This window comes from Erinaceus europaeus, chromosome 3 (assembly GCF_950295315.1).
Source record: "Erinaceus europaeus chromosome 3, mEriEur2.1, whole genome shotgun sequence".
NCBI lineage: Eukaryota > Metazoa > Chordata > Mammalia > Eulipotyphla > Erinaceidae > Erinaceus > Erinaceus europaeus.
The window spans coordinates 32,029,392-32,049,446 of NC_080164.1; the positions used below are offsets into that span (position 1 = coordinate 32,029,392).

The 20,055-nt window shown below is 42.1% G+C and overlaps 1 protein-coding gene and 1 non-coding gene across 4 annotated transcripts in view; both read right to left on the reverse strand.

Annotated features, from left to right (window-relative positions):
• The window catches only part of GRHL1 (grainyhead like transcription factor 1), a 68,336-nt gene extending 49,074 nt beyond the window's left edge, over nt 1-19,262 (reverse strand). Inside the window, exons 1-8 of one of the 3 annotated variants that reach the window (XM_060186996.1) lie at nt 18,633-19,262; nt 14,730-14,916; nt 12,669-12,739; nt 8,904-9,294; nt 7,789-7,865; nt 5,740-5,896; nt 5,227-5,338; nt 3,950-4,044 (exon numbers count right to left, since the gene is read on the reverse strand). In XM_060186996.1, coding sequence (XP_060042979.1) covers nt 3,950-4,044; nt 5,227-5,338; nt 5,740-5,896; nt 7,789-7,865; nt 8,904-9,294; nt 12,669-12,739; nt 14,730-14,916; nt 18,633-18,652 — 1,110 coding nt within the window. In that variant the 5' untranslated portion in view covers nt 18,653-19,262. The other 2 variants (XM_007529832.2, XM_060186997.1) reach the window with 2 other exon arrangements.
• LOC132537908 (small nucleolar RNA SNORD22) lies at nt 3,564-3,689 on the reverse strand. The gene has a single exon (XR_009549320.1). It is a non-coding gene; the product is annotated as a small nucleolar RNA SNORD22 (small nucleolar RNA).
• Nucleotides 19,263-20,055: the final 793 nt, after the last annotated feature.

Below are 20,055 nucleotides of genomic sequence, written 5' to 3' on the forward strand. Positions count from 1 at the left end.
GAAAGTGAAAAAAAAAGCAAAAAAAAAAAAGACTATACAGGATTCTGCATGCATTATCTGTTATACTCGAGCTGCCCTGGGGTAACAATTACTTTAAGTTTAAAAACAGAAAACATCAACTTGGCCAGGGAAAGCAAAAAACCTAGATACTTAATTCCAACAGAAGCTTCCAGATGATGCCTGATAATCAGCTTCAAAAGGGAACAGCCTCATTAAGAAACAACACAGCATTCTGCCAGTAGCAGACAAAGACTTAAAAATCAAGTCAGTGCTGGGGGTCTGGAAGGTAAAATGAAACTGGATTTGGCTCCATCAATTAACAATGCTATTAAGGCTGCTTCAGATACGCTTCCAACATTTCTCCTTAATTCAAACATGCTGAAGGTCTTCCAAATAAAACCAGCCATTATCCCTACTTGTCACTCTGGCTTTCATTACTCCCACCCTAAAGAGTGACACATCAACCCAGCAAAGCACCCTGCCCATATGCAAGGTTGTTCCACCAAGATCACACACTGACAAGTGCTTATTAATCCTGACACTGTGCCAGCAAAGAGAGTTGGTCACTAACCTTTTTATTTTCCTAGGAGGAGGAGGAGGAGAAAAAAACTGAGCTAGTGAAACAAGGGACTAATCCAAAGTCACAGATAAATGTGGAAAGTGAACTCGGGACTTCCATGCTCTTACCATCTGCCTACGGTGGGCAGATGTTTCTCTAGTTTACACTGAGAACAGAAACACCTAGTGGGCATAAGGCCAGTCTTCTTAAAGGCTGCTGTTAGCTGCCAGTATTATGACATTTAATTTCAAAATGACTGTAACAACAACTATATAAAATGAAGTTTACTTTTCTTCCTGGTAGCTCTTCTGTAGTGAATGTGTTATTTAATAAAGCACCAGATTCTGGACTAATCAGTCTGATGACATCTGTACAGGACTGAAGCAGTCAGCAGGAACACCTAAAGAAATTATAATGTGGGGCCGGGTGGTGGCGCACCCCTTTGAGTGCACATATTACTATATGCAAGCACCTGGTCTAAGCTCACCGTCCCCACTTGCAAGGGGGGAAGCTTCACAAGCAGTGAAGCTGTGCTGCAGGGGTCTCTCTCCCTATCTCCCCATGTCTCTCAATTTGTTTCTATCAAATAAATAAATAAATAAATAAGCAATAAAATATTTTGAAATTATAATGTTTAAGTTTCCTTGTAGAATGGGGAACCCAAGGACCTGTCTTAAGACACATGTTTGACTTACATATAACCACAACAAAAAGTAATTGTAACATGAAAGTAACAAAATGCTCAAGAATCCACTCATACAGGTTTTTTTTTTTTTTTTTTTTGTAACCAGGATTATTGTTGGGGGGTTGGTGCATGCACAATGAATTCTACTACTCCCAGTGGCCATTTTTCCTTTTTTAAAAAGTGTATTTGATAGGACAGAGAAATTGAGAGGGGAGAAAGAGAGAGAGAGAGAGAGAGAGAGAGACCTGCAGCCCTGATTCGCCACTTGTGAAACATCCCCCATGAAAGTGGGAGCCGGGGGTTTAAATAAAGTCCTTGCATATAGTAACGAGTGAGCTCAACCGACTGCCCCACCCCCTAGTCAGATGTTTTTTAAAAGTAATCTTAGGGGTGTGAAAAGAAATTCTGTCATAGTTGGCATCTAATAAAAATGTTTTATTCCATAAGTTAAACCTCTTATGGGATAAAAGAAATTTTTAAGAAGGACAGAAAGGTGGTCTGGGAGGTGGAGCAGTGAATAAAGCATTGAATTCTCAAGTATGAGTCCCCAGTTTGACCTCCATAATCCCATGTGCCAGAGTTATGCTCTGATTCCTGTCCCCCCTCAATAAATAAATAAATCTTAAAATTTATTACAGAGAGAGAGAGAGAGAGAGAGGTAGCACAATGGATAAAGCACTGGATTCTCTACCATGAGGTCCCGAATTCAATCCCCTGCAAAACATGTACCAGAGCGATTGATATCTGGTTCTTTCTCTCTCCTATCTTTCTCATGAATAAATAAATCAATTAAAAAATTTTAAGAAAAGAGAGAGGGAGAGGGAGGGGAGACCTGCAGCACTGCCTCACCACTTGCAAAGCTTTCTCCTTGCAGGTGGGGACCGGGGGTTCCAACCTGTGTCCTTGCACACTGTAACATGTGCACTCAAACAGGTGTGCCACCACCCAGCCCCTAAATCTTAAAATTTAAAAGGAGAGAAAAGTGATCACATCTTTGTAAATGATCCCTGATATAGTAAAGCATACCTAATGCTGTAACAAACACCAAAGATCAATCTTTATTTTAACAACTGTACACACACACACACATACACACACACACATACACACACACACACACATACACACACATATACACACACACAACTTCTAATCTAAGTTGCTTGTGCTCCCAACTTTTTATTATTTTTTTTATTGTTACTGAGCCTTCTTTCAGAGACTAAGACAGAGACAGAGAGAAAGATATGATAGCACTGAGGCTTCCCCAAGCTTCCTCTAGAGTAATGACGGCCAGGCTCTCACTTAGATAGCATGCCTTCTCAGGCTGGCGATTCTGTTGGCCCGAGCTCCCAATTTCTCTCTCTCTCTCTCTTTTTTTTCTTTCTTTTTCCTTTTTTCCAGAGCATTGCTCAGCTCTGACTAAGCCTCCAATTCTTAAAGTGACCCGAAGGGGAAAATAAATAGTAGAACTCTAATTTTTTAATCCAATTAGAATTATCCAAATGATCATGTGAACTGAAGGCAGTGTGTCACTTGTGAAAGTCAGAGAAGCTTTGCGAGAGCCATATTTACACAGCATGATCTCAGACACAATTTGAACGTGAAGGTCTTTCTGAAGAAACTCATAACTTCACTGGCATCATTTCCATAATCCTGACAACCTCCCTTCAAGAAGGAGGGGGGGTGGGGGGGGGAGAAGGTAGCAACTCCATTTGGCAAATGAGAGAATGAAGTACAGTGAAGGAGAAGTGGGAATGGAGGTGACAGAGAGTAGATGGCAGCTCCCCACCCCCACCCCCACCCCGGAGCTGCTGGTCCCTCTGCTGGCACAGACTCTGGGCCGCATGTGCTGAAGTGTAGTGGCAAATCTTTCTTGGAGGAAGGAGAGGATGGAAAGAGAAGATCATTGCATAGTATACAGGAAGAAGCCATCCTATCAGAAAATGTAAAATAATGAAAATGGAGAAAGTCTGCAGCGGGCTCTGATGAATGAATAGGAAGGAAAGAGGTGGTGAGACAGCAACTACAACCTCTCCCCAAGTCCTGTCATGAACTTCATGGCTTACGGCTATAGTCACCTTCTTCCTTTTTAAAATTTTACTTACTTATTTTAATAAGAGAAAGAGACCAGAGCACTGCTCAGCTCTAGTTTATGGTGGTGCAGGGGATTGAGCCTGGGATCTCAGAGCTTTAAGAATGATAGTCTTGCACAACCATTATGCTATCACCCCTGCCCTATGCTCATCTTAACCAAGTTTATCCTCTCTATTCCTTTTTTTTTTTTTCCCTTTCTTTTTCTTTTAATTTCTTCTTCTCCTAATCCCTCAGACAGTTCCTTGGGGAGCCAAATTTCCTCTTCTCCCCCAGTCAGTCCTAGTGGGTTCACCTTTGCAGGCCCTGGGACTAGGACAGGAGGTAAGACATTTGGGTGTTTCTTCACTGGGATCCTTTTTTCCCCCACAGAGATTATTTATTTATTATTATAATGCCAGAACACTGCTCAGCTCTGGTTTATAATGGTGGTGCGGGGATGTCCTTTCTATTCCTTAACAAAGGAAAAGGGTGGGGGGGAAGGAAGAAAGAAAAATGGAAAAAAAGAAAAAAAAAAGCATGCAAAACTATCAAACAGCATCTGTCAAATTATTAAGCTCCTCCCACTTCTCAAAATGCTGGCAATAAAGACACCCCTGTAACTTCTTACCTACCTTTGCTTCATCATTAATGTCCCAAGTGAAAGAAATGGCATTATAAGCAATCTCCTCAATGTTACTGATGGTATTGAAGCTTTCTTTATAGTCAGCTATGAGTGATGAAAACAAAAAAGAAATTAGTGGTTTCTATTTCCAACATGACATTATACCAGCTCAAAGATTCCATTTTTGATATTGCCACCTCTGGATAATGTAAATTAACATTTGGCTGGATTGAAAAAAGTTTTTAAGAAATTCAGAAATCACAAGAATCACAGAAACTATGAAATAAAGGAAAGCTCAGATAAATGTAATGTAACAATGTCAAAAATTGTGGAAATTTAGGTCTAAAAAGTTTAAATAATTGTCTCAAGGTCATAAAACTTGTCCAAAGAGTCAAGACTAGAATTTAGTTCTGTCAATTAGTCTGAAAAGAGAACATGAGCATTATGAAAGACTAAGAAAGGAGTGATACTAAAATTAAGTCATACTGTGATACAGGCAATGGTTTGTACGAAATTATAAGCACAGCAAGAACAGGGAGTCTTTATCAACTGACTTCAATAAATACAAATTTGTTCTCTCTTAATTTTCTAAAATATTTTATTCATTTATTTTGGATAGAGACAGAGAAATCGAGAGGGAAGTGGGAGGTAGAGGAGAGAGAGGGGAGAGAGAGAGAGAGAGAGACAGAGAGAGAGAGAGATCTGCAACACTGCTTCATCGCTTATGAAGCTTCCCTCCTGCAGGTGGGGACTGGAGGCTTGAACCTGGGTCCTTGTGCACTGTAATGTGTGCACTCAACCAGGTGCATCACTACTACAAATTTGCACAGGTCTGCTGCTATACCCTAAGAGATAAATCTCTGGGTCTTTAACAGACAGAAAAATCTGGCAATGTAATTCAGCACATAACTAAGGATGATGGTTAAGCTGTTTCTTGTTGGCTTGTTTAATTTTTTCACCTTGACTATCAGCTCCAAATTATCAGGCTCTCTTGAAGATATTAAAACTATGTAAAAAGGAAAGCAGAACACTCATGTGAGCTGGCTAAAGACATTAGGCCCTGTTGTCATATGGTAAGCCACTGTAGGGGGCATATGTCCTTATGAAGGAAGTAGTGTTCACAGAACCAATTCCCGGAGGCCAAGGACAGTATTTGGAACAGATCAGTAGCTGGCATAAAAATGCAAATGCTTTCGGCAGGAAGCTGATGACTGCCAAGAATAATTGGATTTAAAAAACTGGATGCTTGCACCTCTGGGAATAAAAGCAGGCTCCAGAACTCCTTACCTATGTCAATGCATCTTTGTTTTGCTGTGTGCTGCCGCGAATGCCAGTATTTCCAGTGCCTTAACTGATCTTCTCTGCTTTTGTCTTCAGCGAAAACCACCATGATCACACTCTACAAAAAATGAACGCATTACAACAGAAAGACACTAAAAGATGACTATCTTATTTTTCTACGTTTTTTCCCACACATATCTTATTTATTTATTGGACAGAGACAGAAATCAAGAAGGAAATGGGAGATAGAGAGACACTTGCAGCACTGCTTCATTCATTGTGAAGCTTTCTCCGCTGCAGGTGGAGACTGGGGGAAGGGGCTGTGTGCCCTGTAAATGTGTGTGCTCTACCAGGTGTGCCACTACTCAGCCCCAAGTGAGTATATTTTGGAAAATTTAAGAAGAAAATCTCAAAAAAAAAAACTGCAAAATCTGAGACTTTCTTTGAGACTGGTGTCTGGCCGGAAGTCCTAAGCTCTGACCAGCTCTCCCAGAGACCAGAATTAAAAGCAGCGCTTACCCGCACTTTGCTGATTGGGTGGTGGATCCCCTCGTTGCTGCTCACTTCCTTTAATGTGACAGGATAGAACTGGCCTTTGTTCAGGTATGTCATAGTGCTGTCTCCAGGTTTCTGTCGAAGTGATTTTGAAGCTTCCAGAGTATACTCAAAGTTGTTTCTAAAGAACAGAAGAAAAAAAAAAAAAACGCCATAGTCTTGAATGCACTTTCTTGGAAGCTTTATATATGCTTCAATATTGAAACGCTCAGTGTGAATGTATATGCAAACAGCAGACTACCAGGAAACTATTATTAATCGCTTTGGCCAACTTTTCCATGATTAAGATGCTGTTAAGCAACCCAGAAATCCTTAAAGCTTCCTGGAATGAGGCTACAAAATGTCTGCTGGTAATTCTATTAAGGTCATGTTACATTGCTCAGGAACTTCAGTTCAAGCCCCCAGTCCCCACCTGCAGGGGAGAAACTCTGCAAGCAGTGAAGCAGTGCTGCAGGGGTCTCTCTCTCTCTCTCTCTCTCCCTCTTCTCTCTTGATTTTTCTATCTCTAATAAATAAAATATTTTTAAAAATCTAAAAAAATATGTGAAGTAATGTAAACAATTACAAGTTTGGAAACTATGGATAGTAAAAGTATTAATAATTGAAAAGACTTTGGAAAGCTGCCCATCTAGTATTTACTCAGCAGCAGAGACTGTGAACAGATGGTTGGGGAGTCCTCATTAAATCTGATTTGGTCTGCACGGTGCTTCTTGGTTTTGCTTAGAATTTCAATGTCTAAGCATTTAGATGAGCATTCCACAAGTCTCTACATTTCCATTGCCTTTCAGTACCAGGCAGATGCTATCTCACAGCTGTTTAATATTCTCCCTAGACCAGAGGCTGGAAAATTATACCTATTTTTGTAAATAAAGTTTTATTGGAACACAGCTGAACAATGTTTATGTATTATCTCAGGCTGATTTGAGTTCTGAGGCAGAGCTGAGTAATTATAACAGAGACTATATGGCTCACAAAGCCTAAAATGTTTACTAGCTGCTTCTTTACCAAAAACATTTGCTGACCTGTCTTAGATCTTAAAGGCACCTGTGTTTGTGACTGTTGCATCTTGAAGCAGTCTTTTCTGGGAAGTTTTACATCCCCAGAACTCCCGAGGGTTCTAAATAAAATTTTTTCTATTTCAAAATACAACACACATAAATATGTATAAAGCAAAATTATAAGGGGCTGGGTTGGTGGCACACCCGGTTAAGCACGTACATTACTATGCCCAAAGAACCTGGGTTTGTGTCCCCCACTTCCCATCGGGGGAGGGAGGGATACTTCATGATCATTAAAACAGGTTTGCAGATACCTCTCTTCCTCTCTCCCTCTTTATCGCCTTCTCCCATCTCCCTTTCTACGTGTCCTATCTAATAAAAATAGAAAGAAAAAAAGGAAAAAAATGGCTTCCAGGAAGGAGCAGTGGATTTGTAGTGCCAGCACCAAGCCCCAGAGATAACCCTGGTGGCAAAAAACAAACAAAAAATCTATACAATGGAGTTCTAGACTTGTAAAAGTATTCTGAAAGTATTTATATATTAGCTTTTAAGATATTTGTATTCCTAGAGTAATATAACTTTATGAAGTTTAAAAAGAGCTTGCCAGGTTAAAAAAATACTTCATTTATTTTACTATCAATATGAAAAAAGGGGAGGGATTATTCACTTCATATTATTCCCAAATTCTCAAAGAAGTATATACACTTTTGGAAACAGAATCTCAGAGATCTGATCTAATATCTTCTTCTAGATTCTATTCTACTGCCATCATATAAAGAAACTAAAGGAAAGAAAAAGCACCAACACCAAGAATTAAGGAAACATGAAACACAGTTGAGAGTTCAAGATTAAATGATCTGCAGCGAACCTCTAGCAAAGATATTACCACAACAACCACAGTAAGTACAGGTGAAAGCCCGCTGAAGCCAGCTCTGATTTTTCAATGTCAAATTAACAAAAAGAAAAAAGCCATAAAAACTGAAAGTTAAGGATCAAATTAAAATACAACTATTACCCAGAAACACTGTCAAAAACATAGTCCTCTGAATTCATGCCAGGCATCCGCAGACTGAGATCCGAGGGGAAGAAAACCTGAAATATCAATGTAATAAGCCACAACTATTTAATTGGTTAACAGGTTTACGAAAGGCCAATGTCTGGTATAGCATGAAAGTGTGTGGCTTACAGTGACCCACTACTCTTTCAATATCATTTTAAAGTAAAAATTTCAACTCTGAAAGATTATAGGAGAAAAAAAAGAAAAGTAAATGGAAAACAAATTTTTCATTTAATATATCATTCTATGAAATCTAGACAGTCTACACAGGGTTCTCTCACCACAGAGCACTTCATTCTTCCTTCTTTCCACCTTTCCCATACAACCCAATTCTGGTCCAGCTCTAGACTCTGCAGCTGAAATTCCATGACTTTTAGTAGTCAGTATTGAGTTAAGATACAGTATCAAGTTTCCATCTGGCTGGCTGGATTGGCACCTTTTCTCAGGCAAGGTGACTAGTCTACTCCAAATTCTATAAGCAGAGAAAAGAGATCTTTTCCCTGTAAAGTCATTAAATTTGGTTTATTTCATGTCCCCATTTAGTTACCTGAGAGACGTGCTCATCACCATAAAACCCTCCAAAATATCTGGACTTAATTTGTAAATTTCACACAATGTATTTGTCATCAATATCTCCCTGCCTCCCTGACAATACTACCAATCAAGAAACACTAAGCAAAGACATGATAAATCATCTAATACTAAAGACCTGTTGCAGGGAGCTTGTGTTAATCTAGGACAAAAGCTGAAAACCAACTATGTGGATATATCTGTTGTCCACAGATTATGAAGGGGTTCTCTTTCTCCAGCAAATCACTTAGCTGAAATCATAATTGTTAACTCAGCTGCTGGTAAGATTAGCCATGTGCTCTTGATAATAATTTCTGGTTTTATAGGTTTAGTTTACAAATTATACCCATGGGCCTTTACTCTGAAGAGGGGAAAAAAAAATCTTTTGTTCCTAATCCATTCATTTCAGGCTGAGTTTCAAGCTTATGTAACAAGGAAGGGGTGGAACCCAATACTTAGACAAACACACAGTCGTCTGAGGAAGATGCTTTCATTTCCTGTACCTCCTGAACGCTTTCCTTGAAGGTCTCTGAGAAGGTAGAGTCTGGAGTGCGCCTTTGAGCATTTGGGGGTTGGGCACCAGAGCTGAACTGGTCGGTATTAAGGTTCCGGTCGAAAACTACCACACGGTCAGTGGGCTCAGGATGATACACTGTTGGGGGGATCCCCACAGCAAAGCCATGGGCCTCTGTTTCAGTCTTGATGGAGTGGGTAGGCATCGTTGCTATGGAGACAGTGACTGTAGTATCAGGTGCAGTTAGGTGGCCTCGCTTATCAATGCCCAGCTGGTTGCTGTGCGGAAGGACAATGTTAAATGGCACATTTTTCAGTACTTGCACTCTGTTCTCTCCAGCAGAAATGAGGGGCTGCTCAGTCACATTTGGTATGCTGCTCCTTTAATAACAAATAAATATTTAAGTAAGTAAGACTGTTTTCAAATTCTGTGCTGATACAGTTCTTTGATAATTTCTCTATTACTAACGGCAGTGGGATGTCAGGTCCTTTGATACAGTTGATAAAACCAAATGAGCAGAAAATGGCACAATAATCCAGTACTAGAGCAAGAAAAAAAAAAGACTTCATAATTGTAGTTACCCTACAATTATTAGTAAAATAACTAAAAATAGGTCAAATTTCCTTTGAAATACGGGAAATTTAGAGCTTCCCTATATTGTCAACAAGCCTAGTAAAATGACCACACTTTACTAGATGCCTGAAGCTGCAAAGGTGAACAGTGAGAGCCACACAGAACAGAGATTCAAGTACAGACTCTAGAATCAGACTGCCTCCATTCAAATCTACATGATCTTCAGCAAATTACTTCATCTCTTAGTAATAGCAGTAGTAGCATGCTCATCTACTAAATGCAGGTTACAGTGGTAGTTATTCTCACAAAGTTACGAGGAGGGTGAAATGAGATGAGAAAGATGGAGTAATAATGTCTGGCACTGCAAGAGTTTAAGAATTATGAGCGGTTAGTTTTTGGCCAATCTTTTCTCTAGAATTTAAGCTTACCTGGCATTTTCTTTCTTTCTGAAATATTTATTTTTATTTATTAGTTTATTAGATAGAGACAGAGAAATTTAGAGGGGAGGGGAGACAGAGAGAGACAGGGAGAGGGAAAGGGGGAGAGAGAAAGAGAGAGAGACCTGCAGCCCTGCTTCACCACTTGTGAAGCTTTCCCCTTACAGGTGGGTACTAGGGGGCTTGAACCTTGCACACTATAATGTGAGCACTTAACCTGGCACACCACTGCCTGGCCCCTTATCTTGCATGTTCTTTCATTAAAAGAAAACTTAACAATTTATTATACCAGTAAGTTTGCAAGAAAAAAATTACTTTTGGTTTGACAAATACTCTAGGCAATATAAGTAAGTGTTCTACTGTACAGTAAAATTAATAAATTTTCAAAGTCCTCTCAAATCACATAGGCTGATGACTTTAAAGAGCAAAGCAACATGACAATTTGGTATATTTCAGGGTCAATAAAATTTCAAATCTTGGCCAGAAAGAGAAGGATGAATATGGGATGATCCCACTCATCAACAGAAGTTGAAAAATAAGAACTGAAGGGAAACTACAAAGCAGAACTTGGACTGGAGTTGGTGTATTGCCCCAAAATAAAAGACTGGTGTGGAGGGAGTGTTCAGGTCCTGAGACATGAGGGCTGAGGAGGACCTAGATGGGGCTGAATTATGTGGAAAACTGAGAAATGTTACACATGTACAAACTACTTTATTTTACTGTCGACTATAAACCATTAATCCCCCCAATAAATTAAAACCTTGAACATTTACTCCAGGAATTTACCCCACCCCCCAAAAGGAAGAGTACTATCTACACAGTAGTTATTAAAGTTTCAAAGAGACTTAGCATTAAAGACAGCCAGCATTTGCTTTAAATTTCCTTCTTTTTTTTTTTTTTTGTTTCACCCGAAGCCCTGTTTCATGGCTCATGAAGCTTCACCCCCTAAAGGTGTGGGCTAGGGACTTGAAATAGGGTCCTTGCACATGGTAATAATGTGTGTGCTTAACTAGGTGCCCCATGACCCAATCCCTCACTTTCAATTTCTTCATCAGGAGGTCGGGCTGTATGTAGCACAGCAGGTTAAGTGTACATGGCACAAAACTTGAAGACCAGCCTAAGGATCCCAGTTCAAGCACCAGGCTCCCTACCTGCAGGGGGTCGCTTCACAAGCGGTGAACCATGTAGGTATCTTTCTCTCCCCATCTCTGTCTTCCCCTCCTTTCTCCATCTCTCTCTGTTCTATCTGGCAACAACAACATCAATAACAATAACAGTAATAACCACAACAATGATAAAAACAAGGGCAACAAAAAAAGGGAAATAAATAAATAATAAATTTCTTCAACAAAAATGAATAAATGAATTAAGAAATTAAAGAGGGAAGAATAGATCAAATAGGAAGAGTTATACTGATACTGTTGAAGCTAGTAATGGTCCCTGTGGGATTAGATTAGATTATCTCTTGACCTCTGTTGTATGTGAAAATGTCCATTTATTAAAAAGTAGAAAACAGGTGAAAAAATAGCTCACCTGGATGTGTGTCTGTTTTGCTGAGACAACAAATCCAGCTTTGAGCCTGGCCACACATTGCCTTGGGGGAAGTTTCAGTGCGATGGTATCTTTACTGCTCACCCTCACCCCCACCTCCCCCAACCCTACTTCTTTCTATCTGAAAAAGTTGGCCAGGAGCAATGAAGCCCCACTGACAATAATTTTTTTTTCTTTTTTTGCCTCCAGGGTTATTCTGGGGCTCAGTGCCTGCACTACGAATCCACTGCTCCTGGAGGCCATTTTTTCCCATTTTGCTGCCTTCGTTGTTGCCCTTGTTGTCGTTACCGCTATTGTTGCCACTGATGATGTTGTTGTTGGATAGGACAGAGAGAAATCGAGAGAGGAGGGGAAAACAGAGGGGGAGAGAAAGATAGACACCTGCAGACCTGCTTCACCACTTGTGAAGCAAACCCCCTGCAAGTGGGGATCCAGGGGCTTGAACCGGAACCAGGATCCTTACGCCAGTCCTTGCGCTTTGCACCACTTGCGCTTAACCCACTGCACTACCGCCCAACTCCAATAAATTAATTAATTAATTAATTAATTAAATGTCAAAAGTAGTGGTCCAGGAGGTTATGCAGTGGATAAAGCACTGGACTCTCAAGCAAGAGGCCCCAAGTTCAATCCTTGACAGCACATGTACCAGAGTGATGTCTGGTTCTTTCTGTCTCCTATCTTTCTCATGAATAAATAATATCTTAAAATAAATAAAGTAAAACTCATAAACCTTTCTCAAAAAAATAATTTTGAACTAGAATCACAATAAGAAACATACACACACCAAAAAAAAAGAAAGAAACAGTAAAAAGAAAGCATACACAATAAAAATAAACAGTGTGTACACAAGTACCACCCAATAAATCATAGGCTAGTGGAGTTCTCCGAGCATTAACTACCAAGAGGCAAATCACTAATGGGGAAAGCTTCATGAGTGGTGAAGCAGGGCTTCAGGAGTCTCTCTGTCACTTTCCCTCTCTCTCTCCCCACCCCCTCTCAATTTCTCTCTATTCAATAATAAATGAATAAAAATATATGTATTTTTTTTAAAAAAAAACCTAAATTCTGATACTAAGAGTTTAACTTACCTACCTCTGGCACCTGTGCTCGATCATTTAAATATCTTGCATTTTATTTTCACCAAATGCTGCGTCTTTCAAGCAGACTATGTGGTGCTGTACGTTATGCCTTACCTTTTACTGTGATCTGGCTCTGGGTGCTCGACATCTGGCTTTGCTGTGGATGACCTTCTCTCCCTTGGCACCTTGGATATTGATACACACAGAATTTAGTTCCTACTATACGAGGTATTATTTTCAGTAAGTTCAGCAAGGTAGGTTTCAGTAAGCTCAGGGTTGGGGGACACAGGATAAATAAAGATCGTGTCTGCCCTCAAAGAGCTAGCCTGGTCACCAGGTGAACACATAAAAACCAGTGACTATTAAGTTGCCAAATAAACTCGGGGCATCACAAATCTACTTGATCACTGAGTTTGAGTTTCGTCTCTTAAAACAAAATTCTTCTGGCCCAGTTGAATTCATTTATCTACATCATGTAATAGAGAAGCTACTGAAAACACAACGAGAAATTTCTCACTGCTCTCCTCTATTGCCCTTTCTACTTCCAGAACAAAGGCAAAATCAGAAAGATCAGCCATGTTAACAATCTGCTGTCAAGATCGCAATGCTGGATATATTTGATAAATTTCTTTAGATGCCAAAAATTCACACTGCTCACATCCCAAAAGGCAAATCTAACTTCGTTTGCTCAGTTCATTCCTTTTGATTCTGCTCTTCTTTGCAAAGAAGGGGAAAAGCAGGCAAAAGTTAATGGGGAGATTGTAGACATCAATGTACCTGAGACTTGATGCCAAGCGATACTTTAGAATTATGAAAAATGTTTGAAACTAGTTTTTAGTACGAATGAAGGAACTCTATTCCTACATTCCTGTTTCATCCTAAAAAAAAAAAAAAAAAGATTTACTGTTTTGTCTTATCTTTAAAAAAAGATTTATTGTTTTGTGTACTAACAATATACTTTTAAACACAAGCAAAGCTATTATATAAAATCCAAACAGAAACAAAGCAGTTCATTTAAGAAAATAAGGGTTAGGGAAATAGTATAGTGGCTATGCAAAAAGCCTTTCATGCCTGAGGCTCTGAGTTCCCTGGTTCAATTCCCAGCACCACCACAAGCTGGAATTGAGCAGTACTCTTCTCTCTCTCTCTCTTTCTCTCTCTCTCTGTGTGTGTGTGTGTGTGTGTCCCTCTCATAAAAATATGAAAAGGGAAAGATCAAAGATATAACCCTGGGAGTCGGTGGTAGCACTGTGGGTTAAGTGCACATGGTGCAAAGAGCAAGGACCAGCTTAAGGATCCCAGGTTGAGCCCCCAGCTCCCCACCTGCAGGGGATTCGCTTCACAGGCGGTGAAGCAGGTCTGCAGGTATCTCTTTTTCTCTCCCCCTCTCTGTCTTCCCCTCCCTCTCTCCATTTCTCTCTGTCCTATCCAACAACGATGACATCAATAAAAACAACAGTAACTACAACAACAGTAAAAAACAGGGGCAACAACAAAAAATAGGTTATAAATAAATAAATATTAAAAAAAAAGAAAAGAAAAGAACCCTATACCTATCGCAAGAAGCATGATAAGTAGCAAGGCTAAGACTGTCACCTTTAGCAGACAGGCATGAAGATTTCTTTTAAAGGTTTTATTTCATATGAGATACAAAGGAATAACAATCACAGAGCAGGGGGTTAGGGGAGACAGTATAATGGCTATGCAAACAGACTCTCATGCCTGAGGCCCCAAAGTCTCAGGTTCAATCCGTGGCACCACCATAAGCTAAAGCTGAGTAGTGCTCTGATTAAAAAAGAAGGAGGAAGAGGAGTAGGAGTAATTAGAGCACAGGTAAATTAACCACTGTCCCCCGATAGCCCTAAAAACTGCTTTTGGTAAAATGTTCAGTCTCAATGAGACACATCTACCATCTTCCTTTATGATAGCTTCATCTTTCAGACAGAACTGGAACACACTTGAGGGAAAAAAAAACAACAACAAACAACCCTTTGATTCTATGATCGCAGACTTTCAGCTTTGAACCACAGTAAGTCAAAGTACTCATTAAAGTATTTATAGTCACTACAGAAGCAACCTGCATTACATTCTACCAGCAAATTACTGTTTTATATGCTGTTGAATCAAGTGCATCTTGGACTGTGGTTAAGGGTTTTAAAGAGCAGGCCAGCCTACCTTGTAGTAATCATAGAGCAAGCCCAGAGCAGCGGCGCTGTCTTCATCTCCATTGATGCTCATCATCGCTTTGGTTGCCGCAGTGAGAGGGTTTTCCAGGAAAGATTTCCAGGCTTCATCCTCACTGGTATAGGAGCGACGCTGTGGATAAAGTGCTTCATTCTGAAGAACCAACACTGGACGTTTGCTTCAGAGAAATTTAAAAAAGAAGAAGAGGAAAGAAAAAAAGAATATATATATATATGAAGCTTTTCCATTGTAATGCACCATAAGTTAATTTTTCACGATTAAAACAACCAATTCCTTGATGTTCCCATAAAACAGTCCATTGTTTCATCAAAGACCCTAATAAAGTAAATTAAGACAAGACTATGAGAAAATCTGTTTTAACACAGGCCAATGAATGAGTAAACCAGTAAGATACAAGGTACTGACGAGAGCCAAGAACCTGCAGTTAACCTATACAGGGAACATAGGACACATTATTTGGGGAAGACAAACACATACACACAGTCCAAGAAAATGCCAGACTGTTCAAGTACTTTACATAAACAAACACAAAGACCAAGTAAGATAAAACAGAACGTTGGTTCTCTTCAAACACAGACCTGACCCTCTTAAGGGAGTCTATATATACTCAATTAACGTGTTCTTACATGTTACTTCATACCTTTCTCTTATTGATGCCGTGACTTAAAAAACATCCTGCCTACCAAGAAGAGGAAGAAAAGTAGGGGGCAGAAAGAAAAAGGGGTATTTCACTTAATCCTCAAGGGTATATGAGAGAGCTACAACAGTCTACTGATTACCAGCAGACTGAGAGTGGAATGTGGCCAAAGGGGACTGTAAATCAATAAGGAGCCATAATTTTCTGGCAAGGGAGTTAACCGTTTATCTTAGAGATAAACACTTAAGAATCTGCAACAATAAATGAAGTCACTGGACAACAACAACAGATGATTTTTTAGAGAAAATAGGTGAGTGGGGGAAAAATTTTTTTTTTTTTTTGTAAATCTTTACTAGTTTTCCACACTGGGCGACTACTGTTTCATTTTTCAATGCTACATTTTAGTGGGTGAAAACCCAGAAGAATCAGTGAAGATCTTAGTATACAGCCTTACAGAACATTTAATTTAAAGGAGTAAAGCAAACATTACTGAGTCCAAAAGGCTGAAGTGTAAACAGTCTCCACAACAGTTCTGTTGGTACTACTTCATAAGTCAATAAAGAGAGAAAGTGGAACCATACCTCCAGCGATATGGAGACTCTTTTTAAAGAAAAAAAAAAGTTTTTAATGTTTGGAACTATTCAGAGCTATTCTGAATTACCACTGCTCTAACAAGCAAATTTAAAGATCAGTCCTCATTGCAACACACAAATGAAATATGTAAATGGCCTAAAGGTGACCTACCTACTCTAAAAGTGAATGTAGAAAGACTGATTATCTTTTCAAATAATCAACAAAGGTTAGGGTCTGGCAGCCACCCAGGTCCTTTAAAAAATAGGCACAGATTTAGAAAAAGGAACATCTTTGAGAAAGGGGAAGAGGGACCCAACAATCTAACATATCCTCAGTCAAAAGTCTGACTTCGGGAGTCGAGCAGTAGTGCAGCGGATTAAGTGCAGCTGGCACAAAGCGCAAGGATCCTGGTTTGAGCCCCCGGCTCCCCACCTGCAGGAGAGTCACTTCACAAGCGGTGAAGCAAGTCTGCAGGTGTCTATCTTTCTCTCCCCCTCTCTGTCTTCCCCTCTTCTCTCCACTTCTCTCTGTCCTATCCAACAGCAATGACATCAATAACAACAATAATAACTATAACAATAAAAACAACAAGGGCAACAAAAAGGAATAAATAAATATTAAAAAAAAAAAAAGTCTGACTTCAAGGCCAGGGAGAGATGACTCAACGTGTTAGAGCACAGGATTTGAATGCCTAAGGCTCCAAGGCCCCAGGTTCAATCCTGGCACCACCATAAATCAGAGCTGAGCACACTGTGGCCTCTCGCTCTCATAAAAGTAAATATTTAAAAAATAAATAAAACTTTGTTTTTTAAAAAAAGTTCTATTTCAAAGCCAATACTTTTCCTAAGGTCAAAAGCATAGTCTTCGGATCCTCCATTTGGTAGGAAGAGAAGTCTTGAGGCAGAGTATTACTTTAACACAAAACAAACATGACAGGTTGCTCAAAGCAGACGTTTGTTTTAAAAATGAAGACAGTTTACACAAATCTTAAATTGGCGGGGGGGGGGGGGGGGGGGGGGACACATACAAAGGGCCATTCTCTGCACCATCAGGAGCAGAGGGTAACAGCTACTGCGCCAGTGGTACCTTGTGGTGATTTAATGGTCTACAGCTAAGCTATTATTAATAGTGTAATAGCTACTTCCATGAGATTATGACAGCACTTGGCTCATTTAATTCCCGTAATGCTAGTTTTTCAGCTTCTCTTCCACCACCCCCACTCCAAATCTGTACAAGCAGCAGAAATTAAATAAGATATTTCTTTGCAACCAGTACTGTTTGTGATCACCTGGAGGTGTCTTGCATTTCCAAAGTGTGCCTACGGCCAAAATTTTAGCTTTGGGAAATGTGCCTTATCTTAACTATAAGTCCAGAAATAAGCAAGAAGCCAGCGCCCTTTCTTAGTCTACTTCCTCATATCACCGTCAGACTGATGTTAGTCCCAAAAAGCCTTATCGCAGCTTTGGGTGAGTCAAGTCCTTTATCAATCATCTTTCATACTGCTGAAGTATATTTCAAGGAATATTTTAACTGTATAGCCTACAACACAAGATTAACCTATTTAAGATATATCATACATAATATGTAATCTCATCGGGGGGGGGGGAAGCACAGTTAAGCAGAAATGATCCCAAGCAATTATAAAAAATGGGAGGATTACCTCTCTGCCTGAAATATACTGGACGGTTTGGTACCACTTATTAGTTTTTTAAATACATTTTTCACTTTTAAGCAGTTTTCCATTTTCAGAAAAGTCACCAAGGAAATACAGAAATGCCCCGCACCCAGTTGACCCTAATGCTGACATCTTACATTAACCGCCTTCACATCTGTCAAAATATTTCTTTAATCACAAACTCCAACAGGTATAATCTTAGCACTACCTAGTTTATCACCCTGATTTTGAAGTTCCATCCTCTTAATATTTTCTGAACATTTTTAATTATGGTTAATCTGTAATTACCATCAATGATGCAAGTGGCAAAAATAATTCCTACAGCAATTTTCTCACTCACACAGCCAGAGAAAAGGAAAAGAAAAAAAGAAATGCCTGGAGACCAAAATACTTCAACTTTCCCCTCAATTTCTCTCTCTCTCTCTCTCTTTTTGTAAGTTCCAGCAGGCCGGCCCAGTGACACGATGGAGCGGCGCGAGATTACCTGGAGCAGGTCGGTCTACCTGTGCAGCCGCGGAGCGCGTCGCCGACAGCTCCCACGAGCTCCGCCCGGCAAAGGCGCGCGGGGTGGGGGACCCCCGAGTCCCAGAGCCCCGCACCTGCCTGCGCTCACCCGGCCACCGGCAGAGCCCAAGTGAGGGGTCACCCGCAGGGTGCTCCCCCGCACCCATGACGCTGGGGCCGGGGAGGAGGGACAGGGCGGGGGAGGACTCTTCGGAACCGAGTCCCTCAAGGCCAGGGTCTCCCCAGGGGGCTTGGATGGAACAAAGACGGGGGAAGCTGGGGGGGGGGGCGCCGGCGGTGGTGGCGGCGGAGAAGACCGCGGACGTGAGACGCGCCCCCGGCCGGGCCCCGCACCCCGGCCCGCGGACTCGCTCCAGGGCCCCCGCCCGGCCCGGCCCGGCCTCGCGGCAGGTGCGGTCAGCCGGGCGGGCAGCAGCGGCCCGGGGCCGCACCGCCGGACTCGCACGCCGGCGCCCTCACTCACTTGTCGTACTCCTGTGTCATCGCGCTCGCTCGCCGCTGCCGGGCCGCAGAACTGGACTTTCGGGTTGGGACAGTACACCCGATCCGGGGGGAGGAGGCGGCGGCGGCGGCGGCGGCGGCAGGTCCGGAGCGGCGGCCCCGACGGGTTGGGTTCGCTTTTCTCGCTCTGAGCCGGCTCGGCGCGGGCAGCGCGCACTGGGCGCCCGGCCTCGGTCTCCCATTGGCTGGCGACTCGCCAGCTCGGGGCGGGACTTCGGGGCTGGGGGCCAGGAGACACAGTGTGATTGGCCAGAGGGCGGGGATGGGGCGGGGCCTTGGTGCCCAGAGGCGCGGGCGGGGCCTGCAGCTGCTCCAGGCCGCGCTCCGCGTGGCCGAGTCTGTGTGGTCCGCTCTGGGCGCTGAAAGCTTCTCCCCTGGCGGCGCGACCCTTCCACTCCCCGCGCGCACCTGCCTCCTGGCGCGCCCACCGGAGGGTGACCAGGCGCTGCGTCCCGGTTCTGCCGCCGCTGCCGCCGCCGCCTTCAGTCGCCCACCTCCGGACGGGTGTTGTTTGGGCGCCGCCTTCCAAGGCTCCGGGCGCCCTTCCTTCCCCACCCACCCAAGCCCTCCGCCGCTGGCGCTCAGGAGCCACACCGCGCTCCTCTCCATGAAGCGCCAGGTCCTCCCCGGGCCGCTGACACTTTCCAGTCTTCGCTGCCCAAGAATGGCGCCGGGAAAGCTCAGCTGCTTCTCGACTGCCGGGCTTTACAAGCTCCTGCACAGCCATCTCATATTGTCACTGGAAAGCGACGACAGTGTCTTATCTAGCCCCTTGTTTCTCAGCGTGGGTACCTACCTGCAGGGTGGCAGCATCCATCTCACCTGAGCCGCCGGGTGCCAAGTACCGCGGCCCACCTCACTCCTCACAGCTGATTCCCGCCAGCCCCCACTTTTTTTTTTTTTTTTGCCTTTTTCTTTATTGGAGGGATTAATGGTTACAGTCAACAGTAAAATATAGTAGTTTGTACATGTGTAACATTTCCGTTTTTAACCCCCTCAAGGTCATCCTCTGCCATTATGTTCCAGGACCTGAACCCTCCCCCCCATCTCAATACACCAAACCCAGTCCAAGTTCTGCTTTGTGTTTTCTTACTTTCAACAACTTCTCCTCTTTCTTCTATTATTATTACTGACTTAATAATGGTTGACAAGATTGTGGGATAAGAAGGGTATAGTTCATACAATTCCCACCACCAAAGTGCCATATCCCATCCCCTCCATTGGAAGCTTCCCTAGTCTTCATCCTTCTGGGAATATGGACCAAAGATCTCTATGGAGCACAGAAGTGGGGAGATCTGCCTTCTGTAATTGCCTCTATTCTGGACATGGACATTGACAAGCTGATCCATACCCCCAGCCTGTCCCTACCTTTCCCTAGTGGGTGT